The sequence below is a fragment of the Coenobita brevimanus genome, chromosome 33, assembly GCF_032717465.1.
Source record: "Coenobita brevimanus isolate Jiangsu-jjx chromosome 33, ASM3271746v2, whole genome shotgun sequence".
Lineage (NCBI taxonomy): Eukaryota > Metazoa > Arthropoda > Malacostraca > Decapoda > Coenobitidae > Coenobita > Coenobita brevimanus.
This window is the reverse complement of record NC_136986.1, coordinates 45,259,370-45,281,519: the sequence shown is the minus strand read 5'-3', so window position 1 is coordinate 45,281,519 and position 22,150 is coordinate 45,259,370. Positions and strand designations below refer to the sequence as shown.

General features: G+C 41.1%; 2 protein-coding genes and 1 long non-coding RNA gene across 3 annotated transcripts in view; 1 reads left to right on the top strand and 2 right to left on the bottom strand.

Moving 5' to 3' along the window:
- The first annotated feature begins 2,032 nt into the window (after nucleotides 1–2,032).
- On the top strand, nucleotides 2,033–8,007 carry LOC145395929 (tetraspanin-11-like). The gene is made up of 6 exons (XM_080269464.1): nucleotides 2,033–2,087; nucleotides 2,706–2,897; nucleotides 3,408–3,590; nucleotides 3,716–3,871; nucleotides 4,075–4,170; nucleotides 4,962–8,007. Exons 1-6 carry the CDS (start codon nucleotides 2,040–2,042, stop codon nucleotides 5,091–5,093), a joined length of 807 nt encoding a protein of 268 aa, XP_080125590.1. The 5' UTR covers nucleotides 2,033–2,039; the 3' UTR covers nucleotides 5,094–8,007.
- A 3,881-nt stretch (nucleotides 8,008–11,888) lies between these two features.
- Nucleotides 11,889–13,078, bottom strand: LOC145395928 (uncharacterized). Its single transcript, XR_013896672.1, has 2 exons — nucleotides 12,567–13,078; nucleotides 11,889–12,534 (listed from the first exon to the last, which is right to left on the bottom strand). It is a non-coding gene; the product is annotated as an uncharacterized LOC145395928 (long non-coding RNA).
- A 727-nt stretch (nucleotides 13,079–13,805) lies between these two features.
- LOC145395772 (sodium-independent sulfate anion transporter-like) overlaps nucleotides 13,806–22,150 on the bottom strand; it is a 19,629-nt gene continuing 11,284 nt past the window's right edge. The window contains exons 3-13 of the mRNA XM_080269312.1: nucleotides 21,909–22,088; nucleotides 20,191–20,386; nucleotides 19,347–19,567; nucleotides 18,569–18,743; nucleotides 18,176–18,416; nucleotides 17,792–17,923; nucleotides 17,008–17,254; nucleotides 16,411–16,581; nucleotides 16,042–16,192; nucleotides 14,517–14,703; nucleotides 13,806–14,035 (exon numbers count right to left, since the gene is read on the bottom strand). Coding sequence (XP_080125438.1) covers nucleotides 14,531–14,703; nucleotides 16,042–16,192; nucleotides 16,411–16,581; nucleotides 17,008–17,254; nucleotides 17,792–17,923; nucleotides 18,176–18,416; nucleotides 18,569–18,743; nucleotides 19,347–19,567; nucleotides 20,191–20,386; nucleotides 21,909–22,088 — 1,887 coding nt within the window. The 3' untranslated portion in view covers nucleotides 13,806–14,035; nucleotides 14,517–14,530. The remainder of the gene's footprint in view (nucleotides 14,036–14,516; nucleotides 14,704–16,041; nucleotides 16,193–16,410; nucleotides 16,582–17,007; nucleotides 17,255–17,791; nucleotides 17,924–18,175; nucleotides 18,417–18,568; nucleotides 18,744–19,346; nucleotides 19,568–20,190; nucleotides 20,387–21,908; nucleotides 22,089–22,150) is intronic.

Here is a 22,150-nt window from a genome sequence, read left to right as displayed (position 1 = left end):
GTTGGAGGGACACAAGTCAAGAGTGTGAGCAGTGGAAATGAGTTATTTGAGAGGAGCCTGTGGTGTCACATGGAGAGACAGGCTGACAAATGAGGAAGTGAAGAAGTGTTGTGGTGTTGATGTGGATGTGATAGGAAGCATTAGGAGGTACACATTAAGGTGGTTTGGCCATGTGGAAAGGCTGGAGAGTGACAGACTGATGAGGAGAGTGTATGTGAGTGAGGTGGAGGGGGGGAGAGGGAGGGGGAGGCCAAGGATGAGATGGAAGGATGGAATGGAGAGGTATATGAGTGAGGGGTGTGTGGGCTGGGAGAAGGGCAGTGAAATGGCAGGGGACAGAACGACATAGAGGCAATTTGTTTGTGGCCACCTCTTATGGGATTAAGGTGTCTGGCAATAGACAGACAGATAGACAAACATATCTACGTTTAAATTTTGGATAGGCAAGTTGAGTTCTATGGAAAGTGAAACTATATCTACTGTACTCTAATGGCCTAAAATAGCCATCACCTTGAATGCCGAGCTGTAGCAAGAGATTAACACTAGAAAATGATACTGGTCATGAAGAAGTGCTATGGAAACGAATTGGAGCTGTAGTATTGTCTTTTATACCACTATGTCGAAAACGCCACAAAAGTATGAAAATCTGGACCAAGTTAAGGTGAAAGGACTGAACGGACCCTTCATTCAGACCACCTGATCATAAACTAGCTGAAAAGAGTTAGAGATGTTTGACAGATTAAAGTAAGTGCATTATACAAGATAACCAAATCCTTAAAAAAAAAAAAAAAAAAAATTGACAGACAATTTCTAGTTTTGGAGAGACTTAGATAGGAGAGGTTATGTATGTGACCTTCAGGTAGTTTGGCCATGTGGATGGAGAGTGAGAGACTAACTAGGAGGGTTTATGTGAGTGAGGTGCAGGGGGGGGGGAGAGGAGAGAGAGGGGGGGAGACCGAGGATGAGATGGAGGGTAAGAGTAGAGAGGTATATGAGAGAGGGGGGGATGTAAGCTGGCGGGAGGGCAGTGAAATGGCAGGGGACAAGATGATATGGAGGCGATTTGTATATGGCCTCCCCTTTCAGGATTAAGGTGTCTGGCTATGGATAGATAGTAAACTCTTCACTTCTATGCCTTTTTTACTCTAACCTGCCCAAACTGTCATCTCTCCTCCTCGAATACTGAGTGATAACAGAAGATACATTTTTTTATGAGAAGCTATAGATCATGTCTTCATTAACCTCTGCACATGACACCTTCGTAAATAAAATCGTTTGGAGGTAGTTAATGCTCTTTCTCTCAGTGGGTATTATGGTAATTCAACGTCATTGTATTGATGGATCATGTTCATGAATATTTTAGGGTAGCGTTGTCGGTTAGTTTTCATATAAAGGTACTGAGCGACTCTCATTGTAGTGATGGAGTAGTCAGTAGGCAGCACATGAATAGGGCCCATGATAAATATGGTTATCACGATATACAGACGAAGGGGTTGAATCATGTTATCTGATGGCGTAAGTTCATAAATAGGACGATTATTGTACAATTTTCATCTGGCAGTACCGTGCTACTGTCATAAGCTGATTTACTGCATTAAATTCGATAAGATTTAAGTATAAATCAGGAACTGATCTTCTTATTTTAGTAGTCAACCCTCTAATCAGACTAATCAACTGAGCTGGTTAGTATTTTTTTTATTTCACTTGATATTCATTGGGGTGTGGCTACAAAGGGTATGTCGAATGAAAAGAAAAGTATAGAACAAGCAATTTTGTAGAATTGAAGCTTGAGAAATTTTGTAAATGTGTAATTTGATACCCATCTCCCGCTTTGGAGAGTTCGCTTTTATAAACATTCTCCAAATCTGTCATACCTATAAACTGAATTACGATAAGCGAGATCTTTTAAGTATAATAAAGTTTGTTGATCATATATCTGTCTATGGTTTGTTTCTTCAGTTTTGCTTTAGTTTGTAATATGTACGAAAGGCGAAACATATACTTGACGAAATGTTACCCCATCTCGTCAGCTGATCATCATGGCCGTCGCTCGGTATATTTCCTTCGCAGCCTTCATTATTTATGCCGTAAGTGAGGTTTAATGGCTGTTAATTAGGGTTAATATTGGTTACATAACATCTGTATGGGCATTCTCTTAATGTAAGCACCTCTTGGTTGACGTAGAAATATTTTACTTTTTGATATGCATGTCATCTCTAATATCGTCGGTGTTCATTTAACCAATTTTATTCACATCCTACCCCTTTATGTAGCTGTAAACACGCATTGATATTTAGAGTAAAGATTCGTATTACCTTGCAGGTCATTCTTCAGGTTTTTTAAAAATCTGGCGTAGTGTAATTCAAACGTAATGCATTTCCGGTGGGAAGTCGCAGTTTTTGTTTAAAGTAATTTGGAATCTGTGTCGGGCTTAGTCAGGGATCCTCAGTCTGGCCTTTGTATATGCTAACCTGAAGTCTGACAAGCAAAAGTGTTCATTTCACTTGAACACCAAATTGAAGTACTGTACAGCATTTCTTACAATTTCCTATACCAACCTTGTCCCAGGTCTTTTTCAGTGTCTCTCGTAATCATACCCCCAACATTCACTTTCCTATGCCAATCTCGTCCCAGGTCTTTTTCAGTGTCTCTCGCAATCCTACCCTCGATGTTCACACCTCTCACCTTTTGCACTACTGTTTCAGGGTACAGGCATTGCAGTTGGATACACAGGATGTAACCTACTGGCTGCCTACGTGGCGTACCTGTCACCATGGATGCCTGTGTGGCTGTGGGTGGTGGTGGCGTCATTGGTGCTACTAGGTATCACCATCACCGCCACCAGTACCCTCGGAGCCATCGCTACGCTCGCACCAAAACCTCATGCATTTAAGCTGGTACTGTAATATTAATGGCCTTGAACTGCATATATATATTTTATTTTTTATGTGAGATACAGAATCATAGGTTTATGTTTGTGCTGGTACATGTAATGCCTGTCTGTATAGCTGTAGTCATGTACCTTCCTCTTGGATAAGATGGTTATAAACAAATGGCTCATATCTCTGCTATTCACCTAACAACAGCCATCCTCTACAGTCCTCACTCATTTCAGCCAACAACCTTTCCCTTTCAACACAAGGACTTCCCTGTCTAAAATTATTTATCAGTTTGTCTGTATATAATCAGATGCCGTAATTCCAAGGAAGGTGGCATGAACAACTGTCTTCATGTCACCCTGTCCTTATCATCACCTTCGCTCTCTAACTACCGTACACCACACTCATATCCCTCTCCTCTCCATTCAGTTTGCACCATCCTCTCATGTGCCTCTTGACTCCATCCCTTCAACCCATCCTCAGTCTCCCCCTCATATATATATTTTCCAACAATCCTCCTCTCCTCAGTGTTTGTCACTTTTGTTTGTGATGGTGGTGAGTGAGCTGGCAACCACGACCCTAGTCTACCGCAACCAGCAAACACTTGGTCATGCCCTGTCCACATTTATGAAGCAACGCATGGTGGCCACACAGGCAGACTACGGAAAAAACATCTCCGACACACAGCTTTGGGATGAAATTCAGTTGGAGGTTGGTAATTATTCTTATCGTTATTACTGAACTGTAGCAGCAGGACATACAAGGTTTGGGACAGCTGAAGACAGTGTAACCCATGATGGTAATTTTGATGATGGTAGTGATGATTTTCCCCTCAGATGAACTGCTGTGGCACCAAGAGCTACAAGGACTGGTTTGTGACAGGGTATGGCAATGGAACCAACGTGCCGGACTCCTGCTGCCTTATTGTGGAGCCTGGATGTGGTCAAGACATAGCCAAGTCTGCTCACCCGGGGGATGATATTATAACACAGGTGATGATATTAAAAAAAAGGTCATATATATAGACAGACCTTGTTATAAGTCAGGGATGTGGTCCAAAATGCAATGCCATTTCTTTACATGAGTATGGAGAAATTAATCTACTTTAGAGTGTCCGATAATGATGATGATGGTGGATCTCATGTGATGGATTAAGATAATGAGGATGATAATAATGATACCTTTATTTCCACAGGGTTGCCTTCCAACTGTGCTTCACGCCATTGGTCTGGACTACCACACTCTGAGTCGCAACGTTTGGCTGCCCGTGTGTGCACTTCATGTTATGCTGGTTAGTGCCGCTAAATGATTATTGAGCTTAGGAAAGCCTCCATAAACGGTTAATAAAGGATGTATGGCAACCTTTTTTAATGCCATTAGGTTAACTTGGTCCAGTAGATAGTTATAAAGATGTGTGCAGGGTGTGCGTGTAGGTGAAGCCAGGATTCTGGAAACTTGAATGGTGAATGAATGAGTGTGGTGTGTTTAATTGGGCAGACTTTGGTTAGTTCTCAGTCTGTCTGTTTTTTTCTTGCTCACTGGACCCTACCACACCCCACTCTTAGTTGGGAAATAGGTTGTCAATGGTAGAGCTCTTGGATCAGAATACACCATGGTATTCATGCTATGGTTTGAGTGCTAGAGGCTTTTCTGTTATGTAAATGCTACCAGTGGCATAGGTTGGTTTCCTACCCTTACGTGTTCTGGACAAGAGTACCCTGGTCTTGGGCACCTATGCTATGAAGGGGACAAAATGGGATTGGCAGTTAATGTTTTTTACATAACCTGTATAGTTTGAAATATCTCATAATCTAAATAAAATCATATGTAAATATCAGCCATATATAATACATCCCCTAGAGTTCTTAACCTCAACATGACCCGTAATTTCATCCATTTGCAACTTTTTTCTTGATACTCGGTGGCAGAAAAAAGTGCTAATAATGTCGAGAGCAAGAATAAAATTTATAATGCCGTAGGGCAGAAGATAGTAAATGATGATGACGATGGTGGTGGTGATGGTATATATGATGATGATGATATAACAAGGAGTGCCTAGTAATATTTGTGCATTTTTTTCAGCTGGTGCTTCTGATGGCTACTTCACTGTTCATGCAAGAGAGTTCAGGAGGAAGAGGCTTGCGTGTCTATTCTGTGTCTGCCATACTCCCCTTACACACACACAAGTACTCCACCCTTCACAACTCTTATTAATGTGCACATTTACTCAAGAACACATACATGACTTACCAACATACACACACACAGTCTTACAAACACAGACATGCACATCCATGTACTCCATCCTACACAACTCTTACATAGGTCACTGACACGGTAAAATGCACACAACTTACTAATACGCACAAACTTATATCCTGATGATACACACATGACACTTGGAAACATGCATACAGCTTGCTAAAACACACACACACCTACACGTTCCCAGTGAATAATGATATGAACAAAGCTGAGGCGATATCAGTTTAACATGTATGACTGCAGAGGAAAACACAGAGCAGTCAGTAAACACAGGAGTCTTCTAAATGGAATCTCTAAATGTTATAACTGTAGGCAATATAGTTGAAAGGTTATTTTTTGTTGTGATGTCGCATTATATGATAGCAAGCTGTATTATTATTCCCAGAGGTGTTTTAGACACTTACGAGTGACTGAAATACCTTCCCCCCCCTCAAACCATCCATAGGTGGGATAAATAGTCATGATGAAAGCAAATAATCAGCTGTTTCCAGAGTGGGTAAATTCGACCTGTTGTTTGTTGTGATGCTCCAGAATATTTAAATCTTACAGACCTACTCGTAAGGTCTTCCTGCATTTGGTAAATTGCAAGAGATGGAAAAATTGACTGTTACAGAAATGCATAAATTTGAGAGGCTGTTAGTACTTACGTTGTTGAGACGTTACAAAAGATTTGTTATTCTTTTAGATCTGTGCCTAAGATCCCTTGGTACTGACTAATATACAAAAAACAAAACTCATGGAACTATTGCCAATAAATTCAAGAGGGTGTTTGTTGTCACGGTGATGTATAATGTTATAGGAAATTTTATATATCCTCCATATCATTAATACATAGATGAAGATGATATTTTTGCTTTTTTTCTATCAAGTTTCTCTGGCTGTGGACCCTACCTTACCCCATCCTACAGTGGGAAAGGAGGTCTGTATGATAATTTCTTTTGATCTTTGATGTCCATATATCTTTAGGATATATTTGAAGACATTTTTCAATTAAGTTCTTTCATGCTCTAACACTGGTGACTGATGATTTAAGTTAGATGCACAAAATTCTTTTCACTTAATTGTACCGTACTTCTCATGATTAAAAAAGAAAAAAAATCCAGCCAGTTGAGTACAGATTTGTTTTCAGTGTGTGTGATCTGATGAGTTTATTTTCATTATTATTTTACATTTTTAAGAATCCAAGGTTGATGCTGGCAGACAAACTTACTACAGTATATGATATTGTTTACAACTGGGCATATTATATGTTCATTTCTCTGTGTTCTAATTAGTTAATTTTCTGTATTGCATGTAAGAAGTCAAGGCTGACATTCATGTAAACTTGTGATAAAATTCTTGAACAAACTTAAAACCGACTCACCCTTGTGACTCAGATTTGTTTTTGCTGGACAGGGAGTGGTAGTCGTAGTTAAACCCAAGATATATCTAAAACATGACCCCAGTGGATTTGCCCTTCTCCTGCAGTCCACTATTCTTTCAGGGACCAGAGAAGTAATTGAGGGTCATTTTGTATAACCAGGCAGTTGAGTTGCTGAGTTATATTGGTGGCACCACATGAAGGCACCTCTCCAGCACCAGTGAGAAGAGAGGAATGATTTTTCTTATGTCTCCTGGGTTCATTTTCTTGTTGGGTAAGGAAGCTTCCTAACACCTCTTCCTTGGTGAATTATTTTTGGCTGTTGGTGGCTAGTATCCCTTTGGATTTTATTGTATATGGTAATATTTGAAGAGAGTCAGGTATAATAGGCCAAATAAATTGCTTAGGAAATGGTGTTAAGAAGCATCCTTAACCAACAAGAATACAGGCCTTGTTCTTCCTGCCAGAGTAATCTTAAGTTACAAGAAGGAGTTGGTCTCAAGTTTGTTTTGTGAATATGGACCCAGATCTCAGCAATTTTCAGATGCTTTATAGCCTGTACTTGATATTAATTTTTCGCTCTCAAAACGTGTAATGAGTTTTGAGTTCTTTGCTTTGAGGATGCATTTTTTTCCTCATTGTTATTCTCTGCTGACCATATATATCGTCAGTATTTTGCATTATGGCCTATTAACTGCTTGAATCAAGGTTACATTTTTTAGTTTGTTCTTGCTGCTGCCAGATGGTTTTATTAATCTCAGCAGGAGATTGATTTCCTATTGAAGGGAGCATTGAAACCTGTATCTAACTCCCCCCCCCCTCTCTCTCTTGTTTGAAAAATTCTCTTCATTTGAATCAAATTTAGAGGTAGAAAAAAATAAATAAATAAAAAAATAACATTCAAAATGGTATCCTGTTCACTCATTTTTAAATCTTGCTACTTCTTGTCGATTGCATTCAGTTTAGGGCAGACTTCTTAAGCTGGGGAATTACATGTAGCCCTCACTCACTCATTTCACCAATAGAGGTCCGTCCTATCTATTTATCTTTTTATTGCCAGACATCTCAATCCCAGATGGGGTGGCCACAAGCAATATGCTTCCATGTCACAGTAACTTCTGCCAGTAGGCTACCTTTTTCTCCATCATACACCTCCCTCACTCATATCTCTCTCCACCTCATCCTTCCATCTTACCCTTGGTTCCCCCTCCCTCCTCCTCGCTCACATACACTCTCCCAGTAAGTCTCTCATTCTACATTCTGTCCACATGGCCAAACCATCTCAAGATACTTCTGATGTTTTCCAACACATCTACAGCACCACCTTCCAAAGCTGAAAACAGTCTGGCATCAGCAAGAGTATAATAAAATATATGTCCTTGGGATGCAAAGGTTAAATTGTGTCCACTAATTTAAGTGTAGTAACCAAACTGTTTCTGTATAGCTCATACATATGTATATGGGATGGTGTATATTTTATTACCTATTAAATGGAACTAGAACTAAGAGACATTTGTTTCATTTCTTCACTGCTTCGGCTGATTTTGACTAAACCAAGTTGCTCTGCGCATATTATAACAAACCTAGATATACCAAGCTTCAGCTTTAAGACTAGGGAATTGACGGGATCAAGATGGTGGGATTAATTACGAGTATGTATGGAAAGCCACACAGCAAGGATCAGGCACCTCATTTTGCTGTGAACGAAGATGGACTGACTTATTTGTTAGGTGAAGTAAATCTTTAAAAATAAAAAAATGCATAAATTGTTAGATAAATGAGATGGAGACTGGATACTGAGACCTTGAATGGTAAGTGAAGAGTTATGAGCATGGTGTGGTTAGTTCCCCCATTTTTACTGTACTTTCTCTCCGATTTTGTATCCCACCTAACCAAAATGCTGATGATGATGATGTGGAGAAAAAAGAGGATGCCAGTGATGGTGATTATGACAATGACAACAACGATGATAAGGACGACAACGGAAACAACGACGATGACGAGTCTTGCTTCTTTCAGACAAGTTTACCGCGTCGTTACCTCGCTTTTTACCAGCAGGGAGGTTGGAATAAAACAGTAGCTTAGTTGATTATTAACTTTTATTTGTGAAAAAATATTCGCTATTGTTCATCTTGAATATGTACAAAGGTAAACCTATCAGCTCTTGGGGCATTCAAACCCTTCCGTACTGTGATCAGTCTGTCTGTCTATACTGCAATTCCTTTACTTTAACTTGGCGGAGGTTTTCATCCTTTTGCAGCCTTTTTCCTTTGCTTTGTGCCGCATAAGACAATACTATGGCACTACGTCCTTTCCACAGCGCTTCTTCATGACTGGTACATATCCTAGTGTTAATGAGCTGTTACACCTCAGCGTTCGAAGAGAGATGGCAATTTTATGCCCAATTAAAGTGAACAGAGAATATAGCTGGATGCCTTAATTTCAGATGGGGTGGTCACAAAATGCCTCTCTTGTCACCCAGTCCCCTGCCATCAGGCTGCCCTCCCTCCACTATACACATGCCTCATTCATATACCTCTCTACTCCAACCCTTCACCTCATTCTTGGTCTCCTCCCCTCCACCCGACTCACAAACTCTCCTAATAAGTCTCTCATTCTCCATTCTCTCCATATGGCCTAACCATCACAAGTTACTTTTCCTAATGCTTTCCAACACATCCACATCAATACCACAAATCTCCTTCACCTCATTTGTCTTTCTGTGTCTCCATGTAGCTTTGCACTTCCTCACTGGTCTGTCTGTTTCTGTATGTAACTCCATACTTCTTCAATTGTCTCTCTGTGTGTGCCACACTTCCTAAATCATCTGTCTGTCTCTCTATGTAACTCCACACTTCGTCTGTCTGTCTGTCTCCCCATGTAGCTCCACACTTCCTCATTGGTCTGTGTCTCTCCATGTAACTCCACACTTCCTAAATCATCGGTCTCTCCATGTAACTCCACACTTCTTCACTGGTCTGTCTGTCTCTCCATGTAACTCCATACACTCCTCTCAAATGGGTCATTTCCACTGTTCTCTCTCGACATGTGTCCTTCCAACAGAGTCAGGCCTCACACCCATAGGCTAATACAGGGATCACAGTACAAGGGGATATCAGTCTCTAGTATTCTCTTCCACCTGATGCCAGACAATTCCAAAAGACATTTCATTCTGAAGGTGTTACAAGCAGATTCCATTTTTCCATTTATAAATATGACGGACAGGAACTTCTGAAGTGTGTATGAGCAGAAAGATGTGCCTGTGAGGTGGAGTGGGGATTTTGGAGGGCTGAATGGTGAGTGAATGAGTGTGGCGCATTTAATTAAGTAGATTTTGGTTAGTACTCATTCTAGCAGCCTTTTTCCCACTGCAGACACTAGCTCAACCTATCCTTAGGTGGAAAAAGAGATGTGGATAATGACACTGATGATAATAACAGATGATAATGACCACGCTAACAGATGATGATGTTAACAAATGATGATGACAATGAGGATAATAAGTATAGTATGATGAAAATACTGTAATTCCTGGCAATTAACCAGGACAGAGATTGGTTTATTGTAAAAACTGATTAAGACCTTTTATGAACATTTCTGTATAATCGATACAAAAACTTACTCTAAATTTCCACATCTAAAAATGTTCTTCAGATTAGATGTTATGTTTATGCATTTCCCAAACACTTCACAATCAAATATGAGTGAATATTAACCCCCTCATGCTTCAAACAACTCTAGTACCTGTTCCAACTAATGTATGATGATTTTATTCCACTAAGAATGAATTGTGGGACCCTCTCATTGTCGACAACTCAAAGATCTTTTTCACCTAACGCACGATGATGGTATCCAGCTGAGTGAATCGTAGCAATCTAAGTTCGTTAATACTGTCACCGCTAACTCTCTCATGGTGGGAACAACTCTATTAGTTTAATCTATGTGCCATCATGGTGAAAGGGTTTAAAAATTGTCAGTAATTATACAGTATTTACAAATTTACAATGTTCTTGGTGCTGTGAGGGGCAACTGCACAGGGCATCGCTGAAATTATATACCGAACACGTCCCTCAACTCCTATGTTCCCCAAAAGGAGGATGGTGGACTGCCGAGAGGGGCAGCTTCTGTCTGCAGTCCACTGGGTTCACATTGACGTGAGCCTGGGGTCGCAACAACCACTACAATATTCTTTTAATCCAATGGCATTCTTTTTGTCCCTGCTGCCTCCAGACAATTTTCTTCAGCTTAGGAGAGACCTCTTGTACTGAAGGGACAATGATGGGTATATCTGACCCCTCCAGTACTAAAGTCTCTCCTTAGCAGAATAAAGCTACCTGTCGAAAGCAAGAAGTATAGTTCAAAATTTCCTCATTAGACGGAAGAGGTAAAAATATGCATAAATTTTGGCTCCAGAAACACGATTATTATTTAGAAAAGTATTTATGATCATATTTACACAATTCTTTCAAACATTTCACTAGGCACGTTGTCGATAGTTCCTCCTTTCTCGTATAATTTCTTTCCTTGTTTCTGGATCCTACCTCAGTTCACCATTACATGGGAAGACGGGTCAAGATGAGGATGATTGACAATGGGTATGTTGCTCAACATTCTCTCACATTCATACTATTTCATTCCTTGTCTATGAATCCTACCTCACTCAACTTTAAATTTTAAGCTCCAGAAAGATTATTATTTACAAAGGTATATAATCATATATACACAATTCTTTCATATATTACACTGAGCATGCTGTTGTTTCTTCATTTTATTTCCTTCCTTGTCTATAGATCCTGCCTCAAACCATTCAGGGGCTTTGGGCTCCAGATGCACATTAAAAAGTTCCGATTACTGCATTAACAGGGTTCTCTCACACATTTCATTGGGAAAGTTACTGACGGTCTTCCCCCAATTGAACTTTCCCTTGCCTTGTTACTGGATCTTACTTCACTCATCTGCTTCTATTATAATACCTGTATTTACTTGTGTTTCACGTATTTCGCTGGGAATACTTTTGATAATTCTCTTACTTTCATACTCTCGCTGTTCTTTTTTGTGGATCCTGCCTCACTCCATCTTCAGGAGGGAATGAGGGTAAAGATGATTACTATGATTTACCATAGTTCTTTGCCACACTCAAGTGATTTTTTATTCCTCACACAAACTACAGTATTTGGAAAAATTTCATCGCTTTCCATCTTCAACCCTGCCTTATTCTTACCCTTGAAAACACTCTTAATAAGAGTAATAATGACGTGCTACCTTTCCACAAAGTTTTCTGCATGCTTTTTGGTTCCCAAAGCAGAGCATTTTAAATATCTTCCTTTGTTAATTTTACCACACCCCACCACCAAAACAGCACCATTTTTGGTTCTAAAAACAAATTAGGGTATCGTTTAATGATGTTCTGTTCCACACACGGCATACAGTCCCTGCATGATTCTTGCACTCCATGAGCACACCACATTTTTTAACACTTTCTATTTTCATTGTCACCCGGCTCTATGACCAACGAATCTGCATACTATACTTATGATGCCAAAAATAAATTGTTACTTAGCAGTCTCATGTACCATTTCACTACAGTATTTTGCTTGCCACCCTCCCTTAATCACTGGCTGTATAAACACATTTTATAAATATTTCCTGCTGCTTCTCTTATCAAATTTTCTGATCAACGAATTTACATACCGGGACGTTCTTCTCGCTGCCAAAAATAAAGTCAACAATAATAAAAACACCACCACCGCAACAACCAATAATTCAGCACGAAAGTTGGCTCCAAACTAAACAAATATTAAAATATTCCTGTGCCCTTTACCTACCTGTGTCTTGCCTTCAAACGTGCAGGATATTGGAGTCCAAAAAACACACAAATATTCCAAAATCTTGTAGGTTTCCACCAAACACAGTTTTTTGGAATTTATAGGTACTGAATAATAAAAAGTGGCATACAGTACGTAACACCTCCACATCGTCCTCAAAAATGTAACGAACACTTCCACATCATCCACTAAACTCTATCTAACACTTCCACATCATCCTCAAAAATGTATTAACACTTCAACATTGCCCTCGAAAATGTCGGGTTAAAAAGCACAGTATGAAATGGTAAGCTTTGGCACTTCATGATAATGCCTCAGAATATGAAGAGATAAATGCCCTATATACATTTTTTATCTACTGATGTACATAATCTCTACTACAGCTGCTATTTTTTCTCCTACTTTTTCTACATTACATTACAGTACTCTCCAATTAACTCTAAAATCTGTACATTTTTTTCCTTCACTTCTGTACTACGTCTAATACTGTACAATACTCTCAATAGCTCTACCTCCATACACATTCCCTCTCATTTTCCTACTGCAGTACAGTACACGTACATCTACAATTGTATAATCAGGGACAGTACTCAGCCAATTATTCCACTGTGCTTCACACTTAGGGTATAACCATCACCTTCCTCCCTGATGCATCAAGAGAATCATCTATGGGTAGAAAAACATACTAATTCTCTCTCAGCTTAGGAGTATCAGCCAGCAGAGAAAAGTGAGTAAAACAGATGAAATACTATGCCAGTGAAAGACACCAAGCCTCTCTCAGATTAGGAATATTAGCCAGCAGAGAAAAGTGAGTAGAACAGTTGAAATATTAGGCCAGAGAATATACCAAGCCTATCTCAGTTTAGGAATACAGTATCAGCAAGCAGAAGAAAGTCAGATGCAAAAGGGGTGAAATATTATGCCAGAGAAATATACCAAGCCTATCTTAGCTTAGATTTCTTAGCTATCACAGGAAAGTAAGTAGATGGGTGAAATATTAAGCCAAAAAAATATAGTGTCTCTCTTGGCTTACAAATATCAGCCAACAAAGGATGGTGAGAAGTACAGGAGGTGAATTATTAAGCCAGAAAAAACATACCAAGCCTCTCTCAGCCTAAAAACATCAGCCAGCAGAGGAAAGTGAGAAAGTATATGGTGAAATATTAGGCTATCTCTCGTCCCTGATTGTACGATCAACAATAAAAGTTCTAATACCTTTCCTTCTTCTCTCTTCCATGAGTTTTGAATACTGACTTTATTTGGAATGATAGAATGATGCTTGGCATCCATGGAGGGAGAAACTGGGGAGGTGATTGAACCATTAACATTGATTTTACAAACCATTACTCCTACTTCTGTATACATTTCCTTTACTTGCCTAAAATATCTAAATCTGTACTACCAAATTACTCACAGTCTGTTACCCTTACCTCCATACAGCTTCCCTTCAACTCCCAACTGTCTTGAAACTACTATCAAACTGCTACTCCTATTTCTGTATGCATTTTCCCTAACCTTGCCACTACATCTAATTACAGTACTCTCAACTTGTTACATCTAACTCAGTACATAAATCCCTCACCTTCCCTATGTCTAACTGAACACTTTCTCTCTTCTCCCTTGCTCAACTACTTCCAGGAATGTGGTGGTTATGGTGAGATGATTCAGTTGCAGTGTTGATACTAGCGTTGATGCCACCACCTCACCTGAGAGAAGTAATGAGGACTTAGTGACATACAGAAACAACAACAATGGCTGTTTAAAAGGAGCACCTAATGCTTGCATATTTTTAGTCATCCCATGTTTTCTAGTTTTGACTCTGCTGGGTTTGGTTACTCAAGTATATGTAAATCATTATAAAACAGACTAGTTTAAGGTGTAATTTGAAGTGGTTTAACAAAATGTCCTTAAGTAATCCAAAAATACTCTTCAAACACATATTTTCTAATGTCTGATGTTCTGGGCTTTCAGGCAATCATATACAGTAGTTAAATTACAGCTCTGAGGGACCTTCCTGATGGGTTTTCATTATTTGTGGGTTATCGTTATTCCCGTGTGTGCCTGCCTTTAGCACTCACAATGTGCAAGAAAGACTCTACATGTGCTTTATTGCACTTCTTCTGTAATACACCACTGACTTAACAGCAAGAATGTTGTCAAAAACTGTGCCATACAACAATGACTTACTGTATTTCCGTCTGCTACTTCTCGTCAAGGAATGTGGTTGTGGTGAGGAGAGGGTTGGCTGCATCACTGGTGTCAGAAGTTGGCGTTGATATTAGTGTTGATACCACCACCTCTCCACCACCGCCACCGCCTCCACCACCACCACTGTCACCATTAATTGTCTCCATCCCCACTTCTGCATCACCATCTGTGGAAGAATTATTGTACTGCAGTTATCATCACCAATTGCAACCTCTTTTTTCCCACCACCACCACCTTCACCATCACCACTACCCTCCATCCCAACCCCTACGTCTCCATCTGTTGGAAAACTATGTCATCATCATGGACTAAATAATGACAGAAAGTGTTATTTGGGATGACACCCACTTGGAATGCATGGAGGAGTCCTGCTGCCAGGGAGACATGATAAGTGTAGGAGGACAAGCAGGAGCTGGTTTCATTGCTAGAGTGAGAAATCAATCATCACCATCCTCACTTCTTTTCCCACCTAAAGTTAAGGTGAGGCAGGGTTCAGAAAAAAAAACTAACCCAAAAACTGCCCAATTAAAATGGCTACATTCCCATCCACTCACCATTCAAGCCCCTGGAATCTTGACTCCACCCCACAAACATAAACATCCATGCTTACACACCTCATATCGTCACCCTCATAAAGAAACTGCCTAAGTCATTTTTTCTGCTTTTTGGGAAATTGAGAAAACCCTGTCTCACTTTCTTAACTTTTAAATGACTTAGGCAGAAAATTGAGGCACATTTTAGACCACTCACACCCTAGACCTGGCAAAGGCAGCTATACCAATAGGTGCGCCATGTTATGAAGCATTGATTTAGGCAAAAATCCAGAACCGCTGAAAAATGACAGGTAATTTCTTTGAGGGTGACGATATCATGCTAAGGGTACTCTACAAAACGTGTGTGACTTGGCCAGCGAGAGAAGAGGATACAAGCAGACGGCAATGCAATAAAACGAGAATGTGAAAGGCCAAGTGTACTGTAGTCAGATTTGAAGGTACTGTATATCTGACTACTAATGAAGGAGACTCATTCCTGTCTTATAACTAAGGTTCACTGAATTCCATGCAGCCATGACTCAGTATTTGAGTTGTTGTATTGGCCTTGCTCCATTAGATGAAAATATACTGACTATAACATGGCAATGGCCTGTAAACACATCTGTAAACAATCTGGACTTAACAGTTAAAAAAAAATCCCAACCCCGTAACAAAGGTTCAGGTGCCACCATCGGTAATTTCCACTGACTCGACTTCCCTCCTCCCAACACATATCTGCAAGAACTTCCAGAAGTGTATGAAATTTATTAAAGACAGCAATGTCCTCTTGTACTGCCCCAGTAATGGACTTAATATTTATGAAGAACATAAAAAAGCTAAACTGGTGACTTAATTGTACCTGTGAGAGCTTCAAGTAGAGCATGGAATCCTAAACAGATAATGATGTCCCCAGATCCACTCCAATGAGCTACATAGAACATAACAAAGATCAAATGGTGACTTAATCGTACCAGCGAGAGCTTCAGGCAGTGCGTGAAATCCAGAACAGACGGTAATGCCTTCATGTAGTGCCCCAATAACAGAGAGGACCCTTGGCTTCATCCCCACAAATACCAGGGTCTGCCCTCGTAGCTGGAAGTCCTCTACCATACCCTTGATGCCCTGAAAATATCCAACACCAAGCAGTTATTACTGTTTCTTGAATTAGTTCCATCACTATTTCATATTAGAGTCAAAACAATGGCTATTATATCAACAAGAAACCAAAGGGGTGTCTTATCTCTGACATTTACACCTCTATATGCAATTCATCCAACCATCTTGAGTCACAACAATAATAATACAGTAATATGTCAACTAAGACAGAGTAATCAACCCACCTTTGCAGAAGTATAGTCAGCAGTGTCAATAAAGGAACAGTCTATAACCACAGGCAGTGATCCACCACCCTGTCTGAGCCCAGCCTTCCTGATGGTGGCACGGATGTGTGAAGTGCTGGGGTAGCTGATGCCGTGTGCAGGTGTCACCAGGACGTACCCACCATGTTGTTTCTGCAGTGGTGCAAAACACAAGATGGTATTATTTTTTTTTTTCTTAACCAAAAGATGAAGCAAATAAAAAACTGGAAGCCTGCAAACCACTGATCCTTTATCAGGGAAGTGAAGAGGTAGGTATTTTATTCTGGCTAATGCAAGAATCTAGACTGTATTTAATTCAACTAAGGAAGAACCCTGGCCAAATAGAATTTTAAAAAAGGATGCCATGAGGTAAAAGCCTTAAAAATAAGACAGAAGAAGAAAGAAGAGAAGACAGGGGAGGGGAGGAGAGGAGGACAGGAGAAGAGAGGAGAGGAAAGAAAGGGAGAGGAGAGGAGAGGAAGGGAAAGGAGAGGAGAGGAAGGGAAAGGAGAGAAGAGGAAGAGAGGAGAAGAGAACAGACAAGCCAATAAGAACGTAAACAGTCCAGGCTAAACTCACCCCCGGAGGAACCAATGCAACTTTGGTTGATGGCGTTGCAATTGAAAACAGCAACATGGACAAGTTAATGGCAATGCCCAGGAGGATGCCCCACTCCAGGCCCCACAGCAGACAGGCAATGAATGTGATGGACAGAGGTAGTAAGTCAATTTTCTTGCTTCGCCAGAGTGGTGCCAAAATTTCATAGTCGATGAGGTGGACGACGGCACAGATGATGACTGCTGCTAGGGTTGATTTGGGGATGTACCTGTGAAACAGTAATCATTACTATTATCACCATCATCATCACCATCATCATCATTAATATCCTGACCTCTTTTTTCCACCTCATGATGAGGTAAAGTATGGTCCATAAAACAAGCAAAGGGAAAAACATGACAGAGGAAGAGCTACTTAACACCATGGCCGATGAAATGGGCCACACACCCATTCACTCACTGTTCAAAGCCCCAGAATCCTGAAATAGCTTACCACACATATGCATATATAACCTATCATATTGAATCAACCTGGCAAGTATCAAGTTCTATCTGTCTACAGCCAGACACCTTAATCTCACAAGCAGTGGGCACAAACAAATCACCTCCATGTTGCCCTGTCCTCTGCCGTGGCTGTCCTCCCTCCAACTCACACACTCCTTTCTCATATAGCTCTCTACTCCATCCTTGATTTCCCCCTCCTCCTCCTCCACCACACTCACATACACTCTTCTTGTCAGTCTCTCATTCTCCTCTCCACATGGACGGTATCAAGTTAAATGATAAAAATGCAGTACAGTACTTACGTAAATGCTGGAGTTAGTAGTGCGAGTGCCAACAGAACCATGATCCCAGTGACCAGGCCTCCAGCTGGGGTCCGCACTCCACTGCTCAGATTAACAGCTGACCGGGAGAGTGAACCAGTTGTTGGCATGGACCTGGGGGATGAGGAATATATAGTTTTTCCTTGTTACAGTTGTATAAAAATGTGTGAGAAATATCAATGTTTATCTTACGTAATTCTGAGCAATGAATGAAGAGAAGGAATTTCCGGGAGTATAAATGTCTTGACTATCACTTCTCGTTCAGACTCTAAAGATGGGTTCTGTGTAGCCCAAATATCCGAGAAAAATAAGAATTCAAGCCCCAACCTGTGTCTCTCTCCCATCCAATAAATCCCAAATCCTTACCCAAAGAAGGATCCGACAAGGTTGGCAATGCCAAGAGTAATAATTTCCTGTGTAGCATCAAAGGTGCGTCCCTTAGCAAAGGCGCTGACGATGGCAATATGGTCGAGGATGGCAATGAATGGCACCATAACCACCCCTATGCCAATGTCTCCCATTATGTCCGTGAATGCAATGGTCTGGTTGTTGCTCTCTATGGTGAAGGGAGGAAGAGCTGCTGGGGGGATGCCTGGCTCTACATACCCTGAAACAGAAATCATTATCATCATGTAAGTAACAGTAGGTATATATAAATATACTGTATGAGAAATATTATACCATCATCTCACCCCCATGCTAACTTAAAAGATGGAGTGAAGTAATATTCAGAAATATCTCCCTCTCCCTTTCTCTCACCTGTTATCGTGAAGGGCTGGTCATCCCCATCCAAACAGAAGGCAATGACAGACGCAATGATGACCACCAGAGCATTACGTCCCACAGAGAGATAGAACACCATCTTCCTCAACACCCTCTGGCCCAAACCAAGGCTGTTGTGATCCAGACACGGCCAACGAATCGACCGAACCTCCTGTGTGAAAGATAAGTACACTGATATAACTACAGGGCATCTATTTTTCTTTAATCAACCAAATGTCTACCTATCTATCTATCTAACGCCAGATGCCTTAATCCCGTAAGAGGTGACCACAACAAATCGCCTCCACGCCCTGCAACTTCACTGCCCTCTCCCCAGTTTACACTCCACTCTCTCATACACCTCTGTACTCCATCCCTCCATCTCATCCCCAGTCTCAGTCAAATGACACCTCTTAATTAATACCCATATTAAAGCTGGCCATGGTACAGCTACTTTCTATGGAGTGGAAGCTAATTCAGGTGCCAGTTCAGCTCATTACTCCCCAACAATTACTGGAAACTGCTGGGAAAAAGGGATTCTAAGATGTGTAGTAAGATCTGAAGCTGATCCTGACAGACTGCAAGTCGATGTTTCCCTTTTCCTGCAATCCACCCTCCACCTTTCAGGGAGTAGGGAGGAAACTGAAGGACATTTATCTTACTGACCAGAAAAGCCAGCATGTTAAAAGAGTGCCATCACAGGAATGCAACCCCCTAACACAATGACATTAATGACGTTCAAAATCAAGAGTACCACAAACTGCCATAAACCCACCTTAAGGAAAAGTAGGACGACAATACAAGCGAGGCCGAGGGTTAGGTCCTGCCACCGAAGGTCCTGAATATTGGAGAACACTTTAACCCAGGTGTCCACCAGGCCGTTCGTTTTGAGACTCAGGCCAAAGAGCGGCTTGAGTTGGGATGATGCTATTGTGATGGCTGCTGCAGAGGTGAACCCACTGATGACAGGCTGAGAGATGAAGTTAATCAGGAACCCTGGAGAATATGAAGTGAAGCTTAATTAAGCTGGTTTGGTTAGGTTAAGCTAGGTTATGACAGGATGAGACAGAAGATGCAATACAAAGCTGGTCAAGAACCCTATGGAAATTAAGTTACATGAAAATGAAGAAGATAAATATTGGTGCCAATAACAGAAACTCTTCCTAGGCTTGGGACAGAGCAGGGAAATGGCTCTAGGTTGCTGGGTAAAAGGACCTACACATGCTTATGATCTCTATACGTAAACATGAATATACTGTACTTCTAAACTGACAGTACCCTTGTAAAGTGTAAGGGCCTGAGGGTATTCCACTGCAGTCCACAATATTTAAGGATAAACTTGCCTATGGACATCGTGGTAATAATGTACCATACCCTTTATACTCTAACTCGGCCTAATCTCTCCATCTTGAATACTGAGCTGTAGCAAGAGATGAACACTAGAATATGCTGCTAATCACAAAGAACTGCAATTAAAAGGATTAACAGTTGCAGTATTGTCTTATTCTGCCACTGAGCTCTGACGAAGAAGTTGCAGAAGGACGACAATCTGGGCCAAGTTGAGATGAAGTACAGTACTGTAAAACTAAAGTTAAGTAATTTAGTACACAGGCACCTACCAAGGTTCAATACACCAGACAGCAGTTCAATGATGCCTGAGGTAAAGCAGAGCAGCACAGCATATTCAGCGCCACCACTACTACTGTACTGGTATGTCATCAGCGCCATGATTGCAGTTGGACCAATGTTCATCTCCATCGTTGACCCCAGGAGGAAATACACGAAGCATGGAATGAACGCCGAATACAGCCCATACTGGAAAGAAATACTATCATCAAGTACACATGGCACTCCATGAATGCTGAATATAGCCCATACTTGAAAGAAACATCTATCTGTCTATTTACAGCCAAACGCCCTAATCCTGTAAGGGGTGGCCACAAACACACTCCCTCCATGTCACCCTGTCCTTTGCCACTTCACTGTCCTACCCCCAGATAACACCCCCCCCCTTTCTCATATCTCTCCATTCCATCCCTCCACCTCATCCTTAGTCTCCCCCTACCTCTAGCCCCCTCAAAAAATACATGAAAACGATCCCAAGCTTTCTCTTAATAATCCCTATACTGAGGTTGGTGATAATACACCTGATATATGGACTGGAAGCTAAACAATGTGCCAAAACCAGTTAATTAATTCCCAACAGTTGCTGGAAACAACTGGGAGAAGGGAGATCTATCTATCTATTGCCAGACGCCTCAATCCCGTTTGGGGTGGCCACAAACAAATCGCCTCCAAGTCGCCCTGTCCCCGGCCATTTCACTGCCCTGCTCCCAACTAACACCCCCCTCTCTCATATACCTCTCCACCCCATCCCTCCATCTCATCCTCGGCCTCCCCCTCCCTCTTCCCCCCTCCACCTCACTCACATACACTCTCTTCGTCAGTCTTTCACCTTCCATCCTCTCTGAGATGTGTAATAAGAATAACAGTGTGTTTCTCAGCTTGGCCTTTGACCCTATGAACTTGTGGCTGAATATTTCCCATCTGATAGTGATGACTGTGTGTCTAGTTACCAATTTTGTAGCCTTACTTCACTGTCATAGTAGCACTGCACCTCCCAGGGTTCATGGTAGCCACCCATCTATTACCTACCCAGGGTTAATATTGCCAACATTTCTAAAATAACAAAGCTATATGGAAATCAAAGTGACATAATCTAAAATCAACACAAAAGCTCTATTCTGATGATGTAACCTGTGTATAACCTTGAGATAACAGACTCCTTTAGATAACAAACAAAGGTATCGTACCATCACTAAAGACAGATGAATTCAGATTATTTCCTCATTATGTAACAGAATGAGAAGTGGATATGAAAGTGTACTTCCCATAAACCCATCCATCACCCAATCATTTGTCATCCCATCCAGAGCATAAAGGTCTGGGACTTGGCTGTTTAGTCCACACATGTATGATGAGTCACCAGCTGCTCTTCCCTGAGTGCCAGTAAGTTTACAGTACACCACAACAAGCCTGCACTGCCTTAGCTCCAGGTGCTCTTTTGTTGGTTATATGGCTGCCACTCAGTTCTGATGATGGATACCTTCAAGCAGTGGTATACAAACATACCTCAACTCACTAGCCTCTAGAAAGAAGATGGTGAACTGCAGGAAAAATGTAATTTCAGCCTGTAGCTCACTAGGCTCATGTCTAGATGAACCTGAGGTCCCAATAAAAACATGGTTACCATCCACCACACTAAGTGGTTCACTACAACAAATTCCTAATGTGGTCTGTCAGTACCAAGACTAAATACTGTACATGATGAACTTACGCTAGGAGTCAGTCCGGCCACAATGCCATACGCCAGTGCCTGTGGAATGATCATCAACCCCACCGTGAACCCCGCCACCAGGTCACCCATTAGGCATTCTGTATTGTACCCTCGAATCCAGGTCAGGATCGGTAGCCTTCGGTGCAGAGTCTTGCGGCTCAGGCAACGGGATACTTTGGTCTGTTCAGGGGAGGGAGTGAGAATGTTGATATCCTGCTGGTTTAATGTCTATATATGTACCA

Coding starts and splice junctions, on each gene's coding strand:
- LOC145395929 (XM_080269464.1), top strand. CDS start 2,040: ATGGCCGTCGCTCGGTATATTTCCTTCGCAGCCTTCATTATTTATGCC. Junction 2,898..3,407: donor AACCTCATGCATTTAAGCTG/GTACTGTAATAT, acceptor TCCTCTCCTCAG/TGTTTGTCACTTTTGTTTGT. Junction 3,872..4,074: donor GGGATGATATTATAACACAG/GTGATGATATTA, acceptor TTATTTCCACAG/GGTTGCCTTCCAACTGTGCT.